This window comes from Anopheles aquasalis, chromosome 3, assembly GCF_943734665.1.
Source record: "Anopheles aquasalis chromosome 3, idAnoAquaMG_Q_19, whole genome shotgun sequence".
Taxonomy (NCBI): domain Eukaryota; kingdom Metazoa; phylum Arthropoda; class Insecta; order Diptera; family Culicidae; genus Anopheles; species Anopheles aquasalis.
In genome coordinates this window covers 45,384,064-45,399,063 of record NC_064878.1, presented here as the reverse complement: position 1 = coordinate 45,399,063, position 15,000 = coordinate 45,384,064, and the positions used below count along the sequence as shown (strand labels likewise).

General features: G+C 48.5%; 1 protein-coding gene across 1 annotated transcript in view; it reads right to left on the bottom strand.

Annotated features, from left to right (window-relative positions):
• Nucleotides 1–15,000, bottom strand: part of LOC126577271 (acid sphingomyelinase-like phosphodiesterase 3a) — an 83,250-nt gene that overhangs the window by 8,690 nt on the left and 59,560 nt on the right. Inside the window, exons 5-6 of the mRNA XM_050238764.1 lie at nucleotides 6,972–7,180; nucleotides 6,469–6,875 (exon numbers count right to left, since the gene is read on the bottom strand). Coding sequence (XP_050094721.1) covers nucleotides 6,469–6,875; nucleotides 6,972–7,180 — 616 coding nt within the window. The remainder of the gene's footprint in view (nucleotides 1–6,468; nucleotides 6,876–6,971; nucleotides 7,181–15,000) is intronic.

The following is a 15,000-nucleotide window of genomic DNA, read 5'->3' as shown; positions in this document are numbered from 1 at the left end:
GACGTTTATGTTTCATCCTATTACAGCCAAACCGAGAAAGGAGTAAACAAAGAAGGATAGTCAATCCGAGCATAGTAAGAAGGAATCAGGAATACAAAATATAGAGGCTTGCCGTTGAACAACCAGATTCGATGAAAGAAACATCTGGCACCGGATACGGGAGTTTAACGATGATGATGATGATACTACCGACTGGTTTTTATCGACTGCTTTTCTGAGTGCTCGCTCACTGTTTTCGGTGGTGGTAATCCATTCGATTTATTACTCGAAATTCGGCTCCAGCCTTAAGCCTGATTCTGTAGAATTCATTAACCTAACATTCCGCGGCAGAGTAACTAACGGACGATTATAACGGCTTCCGAACAGCACCGATATCCACCGACACAACCGGCACAAAACATCTTCATCTTCCAAGCGATAGCGATAAGCACCGAACGATCGATAGCAGGGACTAAGTCTGGGGACTAAGTTATTCTCGAGATGAATAGCATAAGCGCCCGGTACGGTGATGGTCGATGCTGCGAAACGAAACTTTCGCGCCAACTAAGTTCATAAAAAGTTGCGCCCTTTTCCTCCTTTTCCTTCGTTTTCTTTTGCCCCGCCCGCGCTGGGGAGGGCTAGCTCGTGAAGGGAATGAAATTATAAGCACAATACGCGCGGCCACGACTCCGAAAACTGACGGTCGGTCGGTCGGTCGGTCGAAGGCGCCATTAATGGTGGCGTTAATCGATTTTTAATTTAGTTTTAATTTTATCAGCTGCACCAGACAGCAGCAAGCGCAAGAGCGAAACGCTGTACGGCATGTTGATCATTTTAATTTTTGCGATTTCTTTCAGGGCCGGTCGACCGATGGCCAACCAGCCAGCCAGCCAACGATGGCGATTGGCTACTTTCGTGGCGCTCCGTGGGTTGTTGCCTTGTCTTTGGAAAAGTTTTAATTTTAAAATCGATAACGGTCCTCCATCCCCCGGGCGGGGGGGTAGAGGGATCAGCGTTCACAACATTCTCCAAGAGTCATTTATCGGGGCGCAGGGTTCGCAAGTTTTGCGTTGCCGCCAAGGGGCAACCTCGGCACCGTTCACGCTCTCTATCGTTCTCTCTCTGTATTTCTCTCTGTTCATCGAGCTAAAACAATAAGTGGCGCGCGAGTGCGCTTAAATCGTGCATAAACTTGGTCGCTTCCGGCGACGGAGGACGCGATGTTTCGCGCTTAAAAAATGACCAGTCTCTCCCCATCTACTCTACTCATTGCCTCCGATGGCTCTGACTTCCGGGACAAAGTTTTGTGCGCGCTTTCATAAATACTGGTCCGCGGTATCGCCCACGGTTTTGCTGCGAAAACGATGTGCAGCAGCACAGCCAGAAGGCTTCTGGCTTTGTGGAGCCAAACGCTTTTTCACTTTTTGATGCTACCGAGAAAGGGAGAAATAGGACAGCGGGAGTCGATCGGTTGCGCTGCGGATCCAACTTGGCAGTGGCACGACACTGATAAATCGAGCACAGCATCCCTCCAGCATTGACCGCCCTCAGCTAGGATGGGATGCGAGGGTCAGAAGACGCGGTCTTTCGACGTGATCGCGCACAAAACGGGGTCATCTCTTGGCCGGGAGGGGCGGTTTGAGTGATACTAATTATGGATAATCAAATGGAGAACTTTTGGCTTTTTGTTTTCTGATTTTTTTGTATTTTTTTTGCCATTTTGTTTGGGGAAAAGTTTTGGAATTCCATTAAATGGCACGATGGATGCGATGGTTGCCTTTTGTTGGAAGACAATCGTAGATACACCGTTCAATCACACTGTGCGCGATAAGAGCCGCAGCCGCTACCCGTGAGTGATGGTGCGAGGGGTGAATGTAATGAATGTAAATGAGTTGTGTTTTTGTATTCCGCAAAAAAAAGGGAATGATCTGTTTTTCGTTATCTATCCGGTGACCTTCGTTTGGTGGTGCTGCGAGGTACAGCGATGACAAATCAGGTAATCATCAGCATTGTGCTGCATTTGATTATAGAAGCGCGTAGGATTTGTTCAAAGGGTCAAGATTTTCTGAATTATTATCATTAAATAGCTGTAAGCTTCTGCAGCTTATTTAAAACGAAAATCTACAATTTCATAAAATCAATTTAATATTATCATTTTCGACGAAGAACTTTATTTCGATCCTGTTTGTTTGAATCACTTGATATGTAATCGATCCGTTATTAATACTTGACTGATATGACACCGATAACACCGATTTATGTAACATCTCCAGTAGGAAAGACAGTTTTTATCGTAATTCCAATTAGGCTGATGACTACAGCTTTGGAAACTGCAGCCTGCAACTTAAATAGGCAACTTACGGATTATTTTTCATCATTTCGCTAATCAAACACTCATATTTGCATGGAATATGCCTCATGTTGGCTTATGATGTTATAGTCAGAGCATCGACTGTGCTAAAGACACTGAGAAAACATATTCTATGATCCTGTCTTTTTTGGGATTAGTTGTCCGATGGTGAAGCTGCCTCCGGGGAGTAGCAAATCCTTTCACTTAAACCATTCAGAAGCATTACGTGATTAGTTTGAAAGTAAACATCATAGTCCGAGGCACTACCGGCAATATCAATGTTAGACATTTCTATAATTGATACTTGGAAGGAAAATGGCATAAAAATAACACCAAGGCCTTTTTTCTGAAAGTTAAGTTCTGTGAATTGAGATAGTGTTTGCTTGCCCAGAAATTGAGTGCATAAGCAACTGTGTTGTCGATTAGGAGTTGGATTAGTGACCACACTGACAGTCCGTTCTACAAATCACCCTGCATTTCCTACATCTACTGCTATGGCGTTGGTAGTTGTGTCCAAACACAAAGTGACCAGCTTGCTGTTGTCTTAGCTTGAGCGATAAAGAGCACTTGATAAAACTCTATTCTGGACTTTGCATACGTTTACAGAGTAAAATTAAATCGCATACAAAAATCAAATGTCAGTTTCAAATGTAGCTTATAACAGTTAAAGCTCTATCAGCATTTTAACGGTAAGTTCGTTAATGGATTCCAAAACAAACGGAAAGACTAATGGGCCATCGAAATTACAATACATTTTGCAAAGTGCTGCGCTGATTTGCAATCCAATGGCTTCTCGAAGGCCGCACCGCAAGATAATTTCACCGCTTATCAGGGGCCCAAAAGGTGACAATGATCTGTCGCGTTAAGCCGACCACATACACACAAACAAACAAACTATTCATAATAACACCTCGCGCTACACACGCGCTTATCTGACATTCCGGCGGGATGGGATGGGCTACAACGCGTGTCGAAGGGTGTCGAAAGTGTCAGCTCGAGAGCCAATATTTCACCGAAAATGCTCCCGGATCATCACAACCACCCAACCGCTTGTGCCGTGGATCGCGTCGCGCTTCTCCCGCCCAGATCACCGGTTTGCTCAGTAATTATCGCGTCGGGTTTACACAACCGCACACACATATTCAAACATACACTTATAAACCCCCGCCCGTGTCACCTGTGCGTTGTGTGACCACAAGCCACCCTCTGCAGCATCGCTCGCCTTATTGTTTACCGAGGCTCTTTAAATTACAGCCTCCAGCCCCCTGGCACGCGCGACCAAAGCTTAAATCCTGCTGTCGTGAGAAAAACCCTTAGCCCAACACACACATCCCACAGATAAGTTGTGACGCGTGCGTTCGTTTGTGTGGATGCTTATGTTTGCTCACGACACATTGCGTGGACAGAGAGGGTGGCGCGTGGAAATCAGCATTTATTTGCACGGAAAGTGTCCAAAACCAACCAACCAACCAACCAGGGCAACCAACATGCAATGGATCCCGAGCAGAGCAGAGATCAAAGATCCAATTACGGGCTATCCGAGCTTCTCCGGCACTGCTCCGACAGCAGTGGTCGAAACCGCGAGCAAACATTTTGACATAACGAGCCGGACCACCACAACCAACCAACCCAACCAACCACCTCTTCCACCCCGTATGCGTAATGCTGGCGCACCAATTTCATCTCCGCGGCAACTGGCGCGTTGTTAAACATCACAAATCTGTATGCTTTGCGCGTGTGTTGTGTGTGAAGCAATGCGAGATCATCATCAGCACTTATCTCAGTCGTGTGTTTTGCCGTGTATCACCGTGATTTTAAACGTTGAAACAAATGAAAACCAGCAGCAACAACAGCAGCAGCCAAACCCTAGAGCTCAGTAGGCCGGGTAATGAAAAGTTTTCGACCGGAGCACCGAACCGGTTTGAGCCAGATAAGCCAGGGCCCGAAATTTTCCACTCACGGCGCACTTTGGTAAGCCCCCGGGCCAAACCCTGTGGCTGCTGATAGAGCATTTCATCGTCGCGGGTGTCAATTAACGGTGGATTTGCAGACATAATTAACGCAGGATTCTGGGCTAGTTGGCTCACTGGCTGGCTGGCAGCTTAACCTTAAACACGTGCTGTAGGTCGCTTTTGCTCGTGATGGCCACGTCGCACATGATCGTGCTCACCATACGCACATACACTAGCAGAACAATCTCATTAGAGCGTAAGGTGTGCGACTGATAAATAAAAAAACCTAAAAAACTTTCACCAACCAACCAACGAGCAGAGCAGATTAAGAAACGTTTACAGGAGCCCCGTGTAAATACCCGCAGGGCTATCATCAGGATCGTGATCCGCGAGAAGGGAGCCAAAATCCTGGCCAAACCAAGAGCGGGGTGCGAGAATGCGTAACGAAAAGAAAAAGGCCATCTTTACTCCTCCTCTTGGCTGCTGCCGAGGACCAAACCAAACAAGCTGCCTAGAGAAAGGTCCCAAAAATGCCCGAAAACTTCATTAACCAAGAGATTAACAACCGCCGCCGGATAATGGCCAGCGATTTGAGCAAAGGGAGCGCTGCCACAGAGGGGTGAGTTTTTTTTTCTCTCTCTCCCTTGACTCCGGTGCCCTGGTGCCTTCTTCGCAACAACTAACACGGTGTGGGATCTTTTCCCCTTCTTTAATGAATTTAGAATGTGGCCACCAGCAGCAGCAGCACCATCACCATGGCCATGCTTTCGCCCAAATCGCCATCTGGATATTTAAACGATCTCGCCGTCGAAAAATGAGCGAAAATGATGCCGGACCACCAAGAAGCGAGGTGATGGGGTGGTGTGGTGCCGGAGAGAGAGAGAGCGGTCGTGCAAACATTTCTTAATTCCACCGCACATGCCAGGACCTCTGGAGAAGGTGAATGAAGAGATTGGCGAAGAGAAACTGAACCGAACAAAAGGTTGCAGAAAGAAAGCAAAGCAAAAGCAACCAAAGCACCAGGAGGGATTCGCAACTAAACCCGTCAACAAGCCCCCACCCGGGGGCGGTTGTGTATCCTTCCCCTGTACCTTGTGGATGGATGGACCCATTGATTCTGTAACACAAAAACAGGCACACGAACAGTTGCACAGTAAACACGGCGGCAACATGGTACAAGCGAAAAAGATTACGAGAAATCTCACTTCTCCGCCGCTCACTGTGACCCTCAACCCTGTCCGGGACTCTGGGCAGGACTTTTTTAATTAATTTTAATTTTGCTCACCCCTGTTTACCGGTCACCGCTGGGCTGTGCTGAGCAACGGGATTGGAGCAGGTCAGCGAAACAACGATCAGCAAAAAACCAAGGATCAAGGAGAAAACTTCCAGCCGGGTGGTGCGAACAACGAAAGACAGAGAGAGAGAGAGAGGAGCGACGTAGCAGCAGAAGTGAAACACGGGAGAAAAACTACCAACTAACTGTAAGACATCGTTCCGAGAGAATCAAGGCGCGCCTGCAATCGATGAAGCAACAGAAGCGAAGTAAAACGGAAAATCATTGCAACCAAGTTGCACCAACCCTGGCTCGTGGCAACGGAATCCGAAAGGAAAACGTCCTCGTGGTGGTGCTGGTGGAAGAAAAAAACAGCATCAACCCACCGAACTGCAACTACTATGACGCGCCAGTGACACGCTAACTTACACAGTGGCACTGGTTGCGAGCCGGCTACCTTCCTACACTATTCCATTCCCGGTGTCCGGATTCCATTGAAGGGAAACTTTCGTCTACACGTATTCCATTTTCATTAAAGAAGCATTCTGTGCAAAGTGTTGCGGTGATAGTTTCTGTGTCGCGTTCCAGGCGACCAGAGGCCAAAGCAGAACGTAGTAAATTGCTTGTTTTGCTCTCACACTCTTTCTTTTCCAGCGGTGCACTTTGCTAACCTTTTTTCGGCCCCCCGCCATTCCTTTTGATAAGAAAATGGAAAGTTTTCCTTTAAAAGGTTTCCTCCTCAGAAACCGCAAACGCGTCATCTTTTCGCGCCAGCTACGATGTTTGATGTTTCGGTATCGCATCGCATCGAAGCCGAACCGGTTTGAGGTTGTGTTCTGTCGCGAAACGTTTGCGGTTTGGTTTTGTTTTCCTTTGAGGTTGTGGGGAGCTGCAGCAGCAGCAATGGTACTTACAGTTTCCTTATTTCTACTCGATTTCGCTAGCACCTCCTCCAGCCACTCCCACTGCTTCTCCGACTCGTGGTTGCTTGATCCCGATAATGCACTGGCGTGGCCGACGAGACCACTGTCGGGCACGTTGCCGCTGCTACCGTAACCGTTCCGCCGGTCACTGTACAGGTAGCCGGAGGAGGACGATGGTGAGCTACCGTCGCGGCCATGGTAGTGCTTGCCGATGCTATGGTGATCGCCACCGTAGTGGCCACCGCCGCCACTGATCGGATAGTGGTAGGATCCGTCCGGACGCTGCTTTACCGCCGACGAGTGCGACTGGGAGTACTTCGGATCGTGCCGCATGTAGTTGGTGTTTAAAGCTATGATCCGGAGCCGACTCTTGGTTTGCTCGATCGTGTAGTAACCACCTGGACCAAACGGTAAGGGGTATAGAAAGGGGAGGAGAAAAACACGGAATCAGATCGGTGGGAGGTCGCGCGAATTATGCGTCTGCGAGGTCGTACCTTTCTCGAACGTTTGCAGGGCCTCGAGGGGTAACCAGTGGCGCCACAGGTCACCAAGCTGCTCATAGTTGGCACTACCATCCTCGTGACCGAGCACCGGAAACACGAACTGTGACGGGAAGGTGCGGCTCATCAGCTCGGTTATGTTGCGCAGCACGTCCAGCCGCTTGGTGTCGTGCATCCGCTTGGCTGAGTGTGACAGACCGTCGCTGGAATGGGAGGAAGCAATGGGAGGATATGGTTACATTGTGGCAAATGTTTAAGCAGGAAAGCTTTCGAACCAACAGCTTTTTAATCGGCAACATGATGGAAAATCTTTATAAACAGTTCTGGTGATTGAATATGTTTAAAAATCATGTTGAAAAAGCGTTCAAGTTTAATCATTGTTTCGAATACTGTTTGATATAAACGCTTTAAGCTGTTCGTCATTTTGTGCGGAAAACAAATGGAGTCTAGCTCATGAGTTGTGCTGTACAGCGGTTAGAAGTAGGAGCACAAGTAAATCAAACTTAACGTATATTCATTATAGTTTTTATATCAATCTCTCTACTTCTAGTTGTAGCAATCATTCAGTAGCATGTCACCATGGAAATGCTTTTCGTAGGATCAGCGCTTGTTTCGAATAATCCAATCATAAAGTGACGAATACGCCATCATGACATTTCGATGAAGATAGCAACAAACCCACCGAACTTATCAGTTTCAATATGGACCTAAACGAAAGTATGAACTGATGAGTTTTGGTTGGTTTATTGTGATGTACCGTAGTAAACAAATAAACAACATTAATGGGTATCTTATCAACAAAGTTATCGAGCTACGATTTTTATGCACACAATAGGTCAAGCACGTTTGGTATTATACACATGTTGAGACTCCATTTTCTCATACCATTTTCATCCCCAGGTTGTACAGAAAACAAATCATGCCTACAACTTACAAAAAACACCACAGAATGAGTCATCACTGTTCGCTGTTCCCGCTCGAGGCAATCAAAGGCCACAAGAGGCCAGAACACGATGACAGTTTTCCACCTGATTGCCATTCATTACACGGTTCTCAGGAACCCCTCGGGCAGTGGGAGCTCTGATATCTTTAACCGCACAATCCTGCGCGCGGGCGCGGAGGTTTTGGAAAATGAAAATAAATGCCTAGGGAGCGCCACACTGGGAGTTGTGTGTTGATTCACCTCATCGTGGTGCGCTGGTGGTTCTGACCGTGCGGTAAACGTGACGATTCACTCACTCGGGTGTGGTGAGCCATAAAATTTATTCAAATCATTCCACCCTGGACAGAAGGCAGAAGAGGAGAAGATGAAAGAAAAAAAAAGCGAAAGGCTCTCCCGAGCTTCTTTTTCCATCCTATTTTCAAACAAACCTTACGTTGCTATCTCTCTTTTGGTCGATTCGTCGCTCTTCGTTCCCTTTTTTTTTGTCTGGTCTCCTCTTAGACCTTGACCCCTTTTATCTGTCGGTAATTTGTCCACTTTCCACCTGTGAACCCCGGTCGGTGGCGTACGCTGGTTACGATCAATGCTGGTGGATGATTCGGTGGAGAGAAGGCAGAACACGCCGGCAAGAACGGATGACATGGTTTTTTGGATGACAAAAAAATAAAATCCAAAATCCATCCCTTCTGACCAGTGCGCTACGGCTCGCAAAACGGCAATGTCGCATCCTGGCCGCTTCGCTGGCTAACAGGATCGGCCGTTCTATGTTGCTCTCGGTCCCGCAATTTCGCCCGGATCGCCACGGATCGGTGTGCACGGGTTAACGGTTTGTCATTTATTCGTTTCGCAATCGCTGCCACCGCCAGCAGCCACGGTAAATATGGAAATGAGATCCACTAGATTCCATGGAGGACGCAGTCCGGAGCAGCGCTACCGGACCTATCAGATCGTCGGCGGAAGCGATGGGCACGGCACAGAAGATAAATTCGATCCATTCAACCAGCGAACCAGGAGATGGATGAAAGCAATCCCGGCAGCTACACGGCCGGAAACACGGTACTCCCGGTATCCCCTTCCGGAATTCATTCCTCGTTCCTTCCCTAAAAAAGGTGAGGGGTTTGGAAAATTTAAAATTCGTCCAACCACGACGACGACGCGAAAAAGGGAGCTGTTTTGTTCAGTGAACCAGCAGTGAGTGGTTCCGGGTGATTTCAAATTATTTCTTTGTTGGCCAGAATGGCGTTCCCGGGGCCCCGTTCCGTGAAATGGGAGGAGATTCAATCGCTCCTCGCGAACATCAATAAATATCCCGGCCAGTGACAGTCCGGAATTAGCATTCGGTGTTAGCACTTCGCTTCCTTGTGGCCAGCGGAGCACTGCGGCAGCAATGAATCAATGCGACCGGTGGTGGCGTGTTCCCGATCCTCTCGAAACGCGAAGTGACCACGCATTCTGTTCACCCCCGGGCTGCACATTCCTTTCCCGCTCAATTAAGCACCATTACAGGGCCGCGGACAGGCAGGGAAATTGATTGGAAATTGTTTCACCGCATCACGCAGCTTCTTTTGGTGGTTCCTTGGCTCATGGGTTCTGGATCCACTTTGAATCCGGTTTCGGGTCCGGTTCCGTCGCATTGACGCATTGTTGCTTGGAACGCAATGGTTCGAAAAGTGGTTTATTGCGAGCATCGTTGCGCCAATCGGACGCGCAATTGGCATCATGTCTTATTCAAGGAATGATAAAAATGGTAATACGAAGTATCGCAAAGCGCCACAGCCTCGCGTTGATAAGAATCCTTGTGATGTTTTTTTTTTTTTCAATTCACTTTCCCGTTCCATTTTCGACGCATTCTCTTCTTTCTCATGAATCCTATCGGTCACCAAAAAAAAAAGAAGAAAAGTCACCTCATACCTCTCGCCACACGCCACCGATTGACCAATCGATCCTGACCGTGATGGTAGCGATGGCCGCACCTTCGACCTTCGATCGCGCTCACGAATGCCGCAGCGCTAAAGCTTCCAAATTAATGTTGTTGCATACCTTTAGCGGTATACAATGGGGTCCCTTCCGTGTCTTCCTGGGGCGTGCGCGCGCGCGCGTCGGTGGTGTTTGCTGTTTCGCGAAAGGTGACCCGGGGGCCAATGAGATGGCAAATTCGGGGTTCAGAAAGGGGGAAGCACGGCCAAACATGGTGCGATGATGGAGAAAATGCGGAATCGAATGAAAATTTCATTGCCTCACGCGCTCTCGGCATTCTTTGTGCTCGCCTGGCTGGCTGCCGATGCGCCATGCTGTGCTATGCTGCGCCTCCCCCGCCTTTTTGTCTACAACATTATGATTGGCTCAAACCGTAAGGGGACTGAAGGGTTGCTGAAGGGCCGGACGGTAGGCCGTTGAGCCACTTTTGTGTCCGGTAAGAATGGAATGTTTTATTCATCAAAAACCCCGAAGCTCCGCAACGACATTAACGAACGCGTTCGTCGTTGTCGTAGTCGTCGTCGTTGGTTTTTGGTGCGTTATCACCTTTTTCTTTTGTCGCCCGGGTCTTTCTGCCCATTTCTTCGTTCTTTGTCTTTGACAAAAATGAGGAGAGAGGAGTTTTCTCTTTTTGGGGGGAAATTGTAATGCTTTCTGTTTCGGAAAAATTCCCGTTCGCCTGCGTTGGTTGGCTTCACTGGCTCGCTGTGTGTTCATTTCCGGAGGTTCTTACGATTCTTGGCATAACAATGCCAACTGGTGGTGGTGGTGGTGGTGGTGATGGTGGTGGCGATTGAAAATCGGTCAGCCCTGAATCAGCTTCGAGGAAATGGAAATCGGAATTCGTTACCATTCGTTAATGGGAGTGAAAAATCGAAACGAAATCGTTTAATTGATTTCGAAATCATTTAACTAATTTCCTTCTTCCATCTCTGGTTGCGTGGCATCGTTTAGCGTTACGATTCGATTCAGTAACGCAAGGAATTCATCGGAAAAAGGTACGAAATGGGTTGAAATTCCATCCCTTAAAACAGAAACAAGCCAAACATTCTTCTAATAAATGCCTTAAAGCATAATGTTATCACAAGAAGCAGCCGATGCTGTGAAGACACTCTGTGGGTTCGAGCAGAAAACATTCGGCCCAGAGATAGGAGCCAAGCCATCCCCACCGCACAGCGTCACAGCGTTCGATAAGTGAATGAGTTTTGGGGATTCCTAATTGGCTATTTAATTAGTGAAGGAAAAAAAGAAAAACTAAACTCCCCCGGGGGGCAGCCACTGGAAACCTCGACCGCAAACCGGAGAGCATCCTGCCCAGTTTTCGAACGCAAAGTAAACACCTCTCGTCGTCGGTAGCGGCAACAACCCATTAGGAATCGACCACCCTTCCCGGGTTTGTCTGGAAGTGTTTGCTCCGGTTCCTTCCCCTCTCTTTCTCTCTCTCTCTCTCTCTCTCTATCTCTCTCTCTCTCTCTCTTTTCTTCCCCAAAAACATCTCAGTTGTCGGTTCGTGACAGGAACAGCAGCAGAAATCGAATCGAAATCGGTAAAGAAATGATTTCATTTGCCAAGATTTTCCCCTCCTTGGCTGTAACTCGGTTCTTGTTGGTGTTGGAGGTGAAAGAGTGGCGGAAAATTAAGAAACTTTTCCAAACGAACCACCACCACACTAACCACCACCACCACTAGGTCGGACCGTCATGCGTCATTCCACCATTCCCATCGATAGCTATCAGTGGCCATTAGCTGCTTCGATGGGAATTGAAGCGTTGGAGAGCTGGTGCTGGTGCAGTTTGCCTGGTGCATTCACCTTCCACCAGCACTAGCCACACGCGCGCACGCGGACAACTTTGAAGTGTAGTAGAACCTGCCAATGCGGCGGCAAAAGGTGACTGGATCGGTGGCTGGATTCCAATTTTCATCTGTTGGTGGCGTCCCGGACGGGAATTCACGCTCTCTCTCTCTCTCTCTCTCTCTCTCTCTCTCTCTCTCTCTCTCTGTCTCGCCATTCCGGTGTATTTGCCTTTTCCGTTTTGCTCCACCACTTCCTCTTGAACCGAGTTTAGAGATCCTTTAGAGAAGGGTGAACAGGGAATTGCTGGAATGGCAAAGTTTGACCCCGTTGGCCGGTGCCCTGGTGATGGTTTTTAATTTGACAGCATTACTGCCCTTGACAGGCTAGCCGGGTTCCGACGGAAGGAACCGATAGGTAAACCTTCGATCAATTTCCAAAGTGAAAAGAGGAAAGAGTTTCTCTTTCTCTCTCTTTTTATTTTTTAATGAAAATGCTGCCATTAAGGTGATTGGAAAACTGTTCAACCGAGCGATGCAGTAGCGAGCGGTAGCGATTGAAAACAACGATTATGGGCTGTACGAGTGAGTGCGCACCTGACCTCGGATTCCTTTCAGCGGCACTACACGGATTTTGCTAATTCTCGAGCCATAATGGTGTTTCCTTCAAGCAAAATGTCGATTGTGGATTGGAAACCATTCCCTCCGCCCCCCCCCCCCCCCAAAACGAAACCGAATCAAATGGCAAAGAGCTGTGAGCTCATGTTAACGACAGCAATCAACTTACCCCCTGCTCCTCCCCCTACCATGTCAATCACGTGCGATAACCTCTCGTAAACGCCTTGCGTGAAGGCAAATCATTCCCTCATAAACAATATTCCCGGAAGCTGCGTGAAAAGCGCTCTCTCAGCACGTGCACACCACCGATGATGATGATGATGATGATGATGATGACGTCGGAAAAAGGGGGTGCAAATGGCCACATAAACAGTCGAGCGTAATTAAAATATTTTAATTAACCCCTCCACTCACACATACAAAACTAATCAGTGCGCACTTGGTGGTACCACCAAGTTGTACGAGGCTCTCATGCTCGCCTGTCGACGTTGTTTTTGCAGCTGCGTCACCGGTGCGACGGTGGCTGGCTCATGACGTAGATAAATGCGGTTCCCACACACTCCCAACACTCTAAATCTTACCACAGTCCTGCCGGTTTCTCTGTTTCCCCCTTTCTCGGAGCGTCTGGAGTGTCTCTCTTCCGCTTTTTCTTGGACTATTTCTTGGTGAACCCCGGTAGTTCCGGTTCAACCATCACTTGATATCTTAAGCAGCCACTTGGAACGTTGAAGAGTGTGCCTCGAAGGACAGCCTTGATAGTCTTCTGGGCCACAGTCAGTTGGAGAACACTTTACAGATTGAAAATCATAGAGTGAAAGCCCTTCCGTAGTGGAACGTTTTTGTGCTAGCAAACTGACCTCTTACGGGTCCAGGTCGGAGGGTTGGTGGCCTCTTGTCGTGGAATTATATTTACTCAGATAGCACTAGGGCTCAAGACCTGTGCCGTACGACACAAGGACCCGGTGCCCGCGTGTGCCGTGCGGAGTGTGTAGTGTGCTTGAGATAAAGAAGAAGAAGAAGAAAAAAGAAGAAGGGAAACTCCCTCCAAGATAATAGGGCACACACAGGCAACACGGTGGGTCGCTACACGCGTAGCAGGATTTGGGGAAATCTTTGTCAAGAACGAATTATCATCAGCAGCAGGAAGGGCGGGAGAAGGAAGCACACTCCAAAGGCATTTGGATTGCTCTCTCACTCTGTCTCTCTGTCTTTCTCCTCAACAGCCCTCAAGGTGTTCGTGCCATTCGTTTTTATGATTTCATTTGCCCCCGGGGTGCCCGGCGGCTGGAAAGCTGGAGCAAAGCCAACCGCTAGAAGGTGGCCATCGTCAGCATCCAGTAGGGAAGCGAACCAACGATCGTCGACAACTTGGCCGGGCGGTACGTTTTGTGCTCAGCACGCCGAAAACCGACAATGATGGCAATTCCAGCGTGGCATAAGTGAGATAATCTGGTGGAAATAAATATGTAATTACCCGGGACTAACAATCTACCACCGGCCCGAGTCCTTGGTTTGGTGTAATCCACTGTCTCTCACCGGCCGCCCGAATGTTGTCGACTTCCGAGTGAAGAAGGAAACAGAATGTTAATGGTTCTGGTGTTCCCCCCTCTGTACTGACACTGATTTGACTGACTTGGCGGTGCACAGAGATGCTGCTGCTGCTGCTTTAGACGATCCCAGACGGCAGCAGCCTGCTGCCATCGCTATCGATAATCGCAGCCTCGGCATCGTGGCTCAAACGTTCAAAGTGAACCCCAAAAAAAAGCCTTGCGAAATCCTCGATTTCCGTCCGGGAAAATGTGTTTTTCCTCTGTTCAACTTTAAGATCGCGAGCGAGAAAACTCGCGGAAAAAGGCAATCCACCGCCTTCGCCTCGGCGTTGGATCTTTTCCTCGGTTGGAAAAGCTCATCCACGTGGGGTGGAAAAGGGGTTTTTCTTCGTAATGTGAATGTGCTCGGTGGCGCCCGAACTCACACAAAAACACGAACCGGTATTGAACGAGCGAAAGGTAAGAAAATCATTTAATATTAATTGAATTTCATCCGGTGAACCACCAGCCGCCACCTCAAGCCCGGGCCCAAGGTGGCCCTTGGACGGGGCTTCTTCTTCTGGGGCGGGGTCTTAGGGTCGGAATGATACAATACATATTTCGTACCGGCACCATTCCGACGCTTTCCGTTTTATCGGAATCCTCTCCATCGCCTCCGAAAAGGTGGAGGGAAGACGAAGCCAGAATATGAGTAAAGTGTTCCACCACGACAGCGCGTGTGGCATGTGGGGAAAAGTATGGGGAAAAGCAAAATTGCCTATCAAAAATGGAATACACACTCAGGATTTATTCCAGCAACTTACCGGCCCACGCGCTCGAGCCCGGCATTCCTTCGGCGCAGTTCAGAGACTGCCACTCACTAGAGCCATTTCACGTGTGTAGCTGTGCCTGTGTGGGTGCACCCCGTGAGCCAGAGTATTGGAAAGTTGAAGTGAGATTGCTGGCGTACACCCCAAAAACATTCCAGGCCACAGTCACACTTGCACACGTGGGTACGTGGGAATTGTTCATGGAATATTTATTTGCCGAACACTTAAAGCCGTTTTCCTGCGAATCCGGGCCCCATGCTCACGACTGGCTCCATGCCGGCAAATCATGCGCTTGCCGTAGCATAAGAGATCGTGTCGCGTTGGAGGGAGGGAGA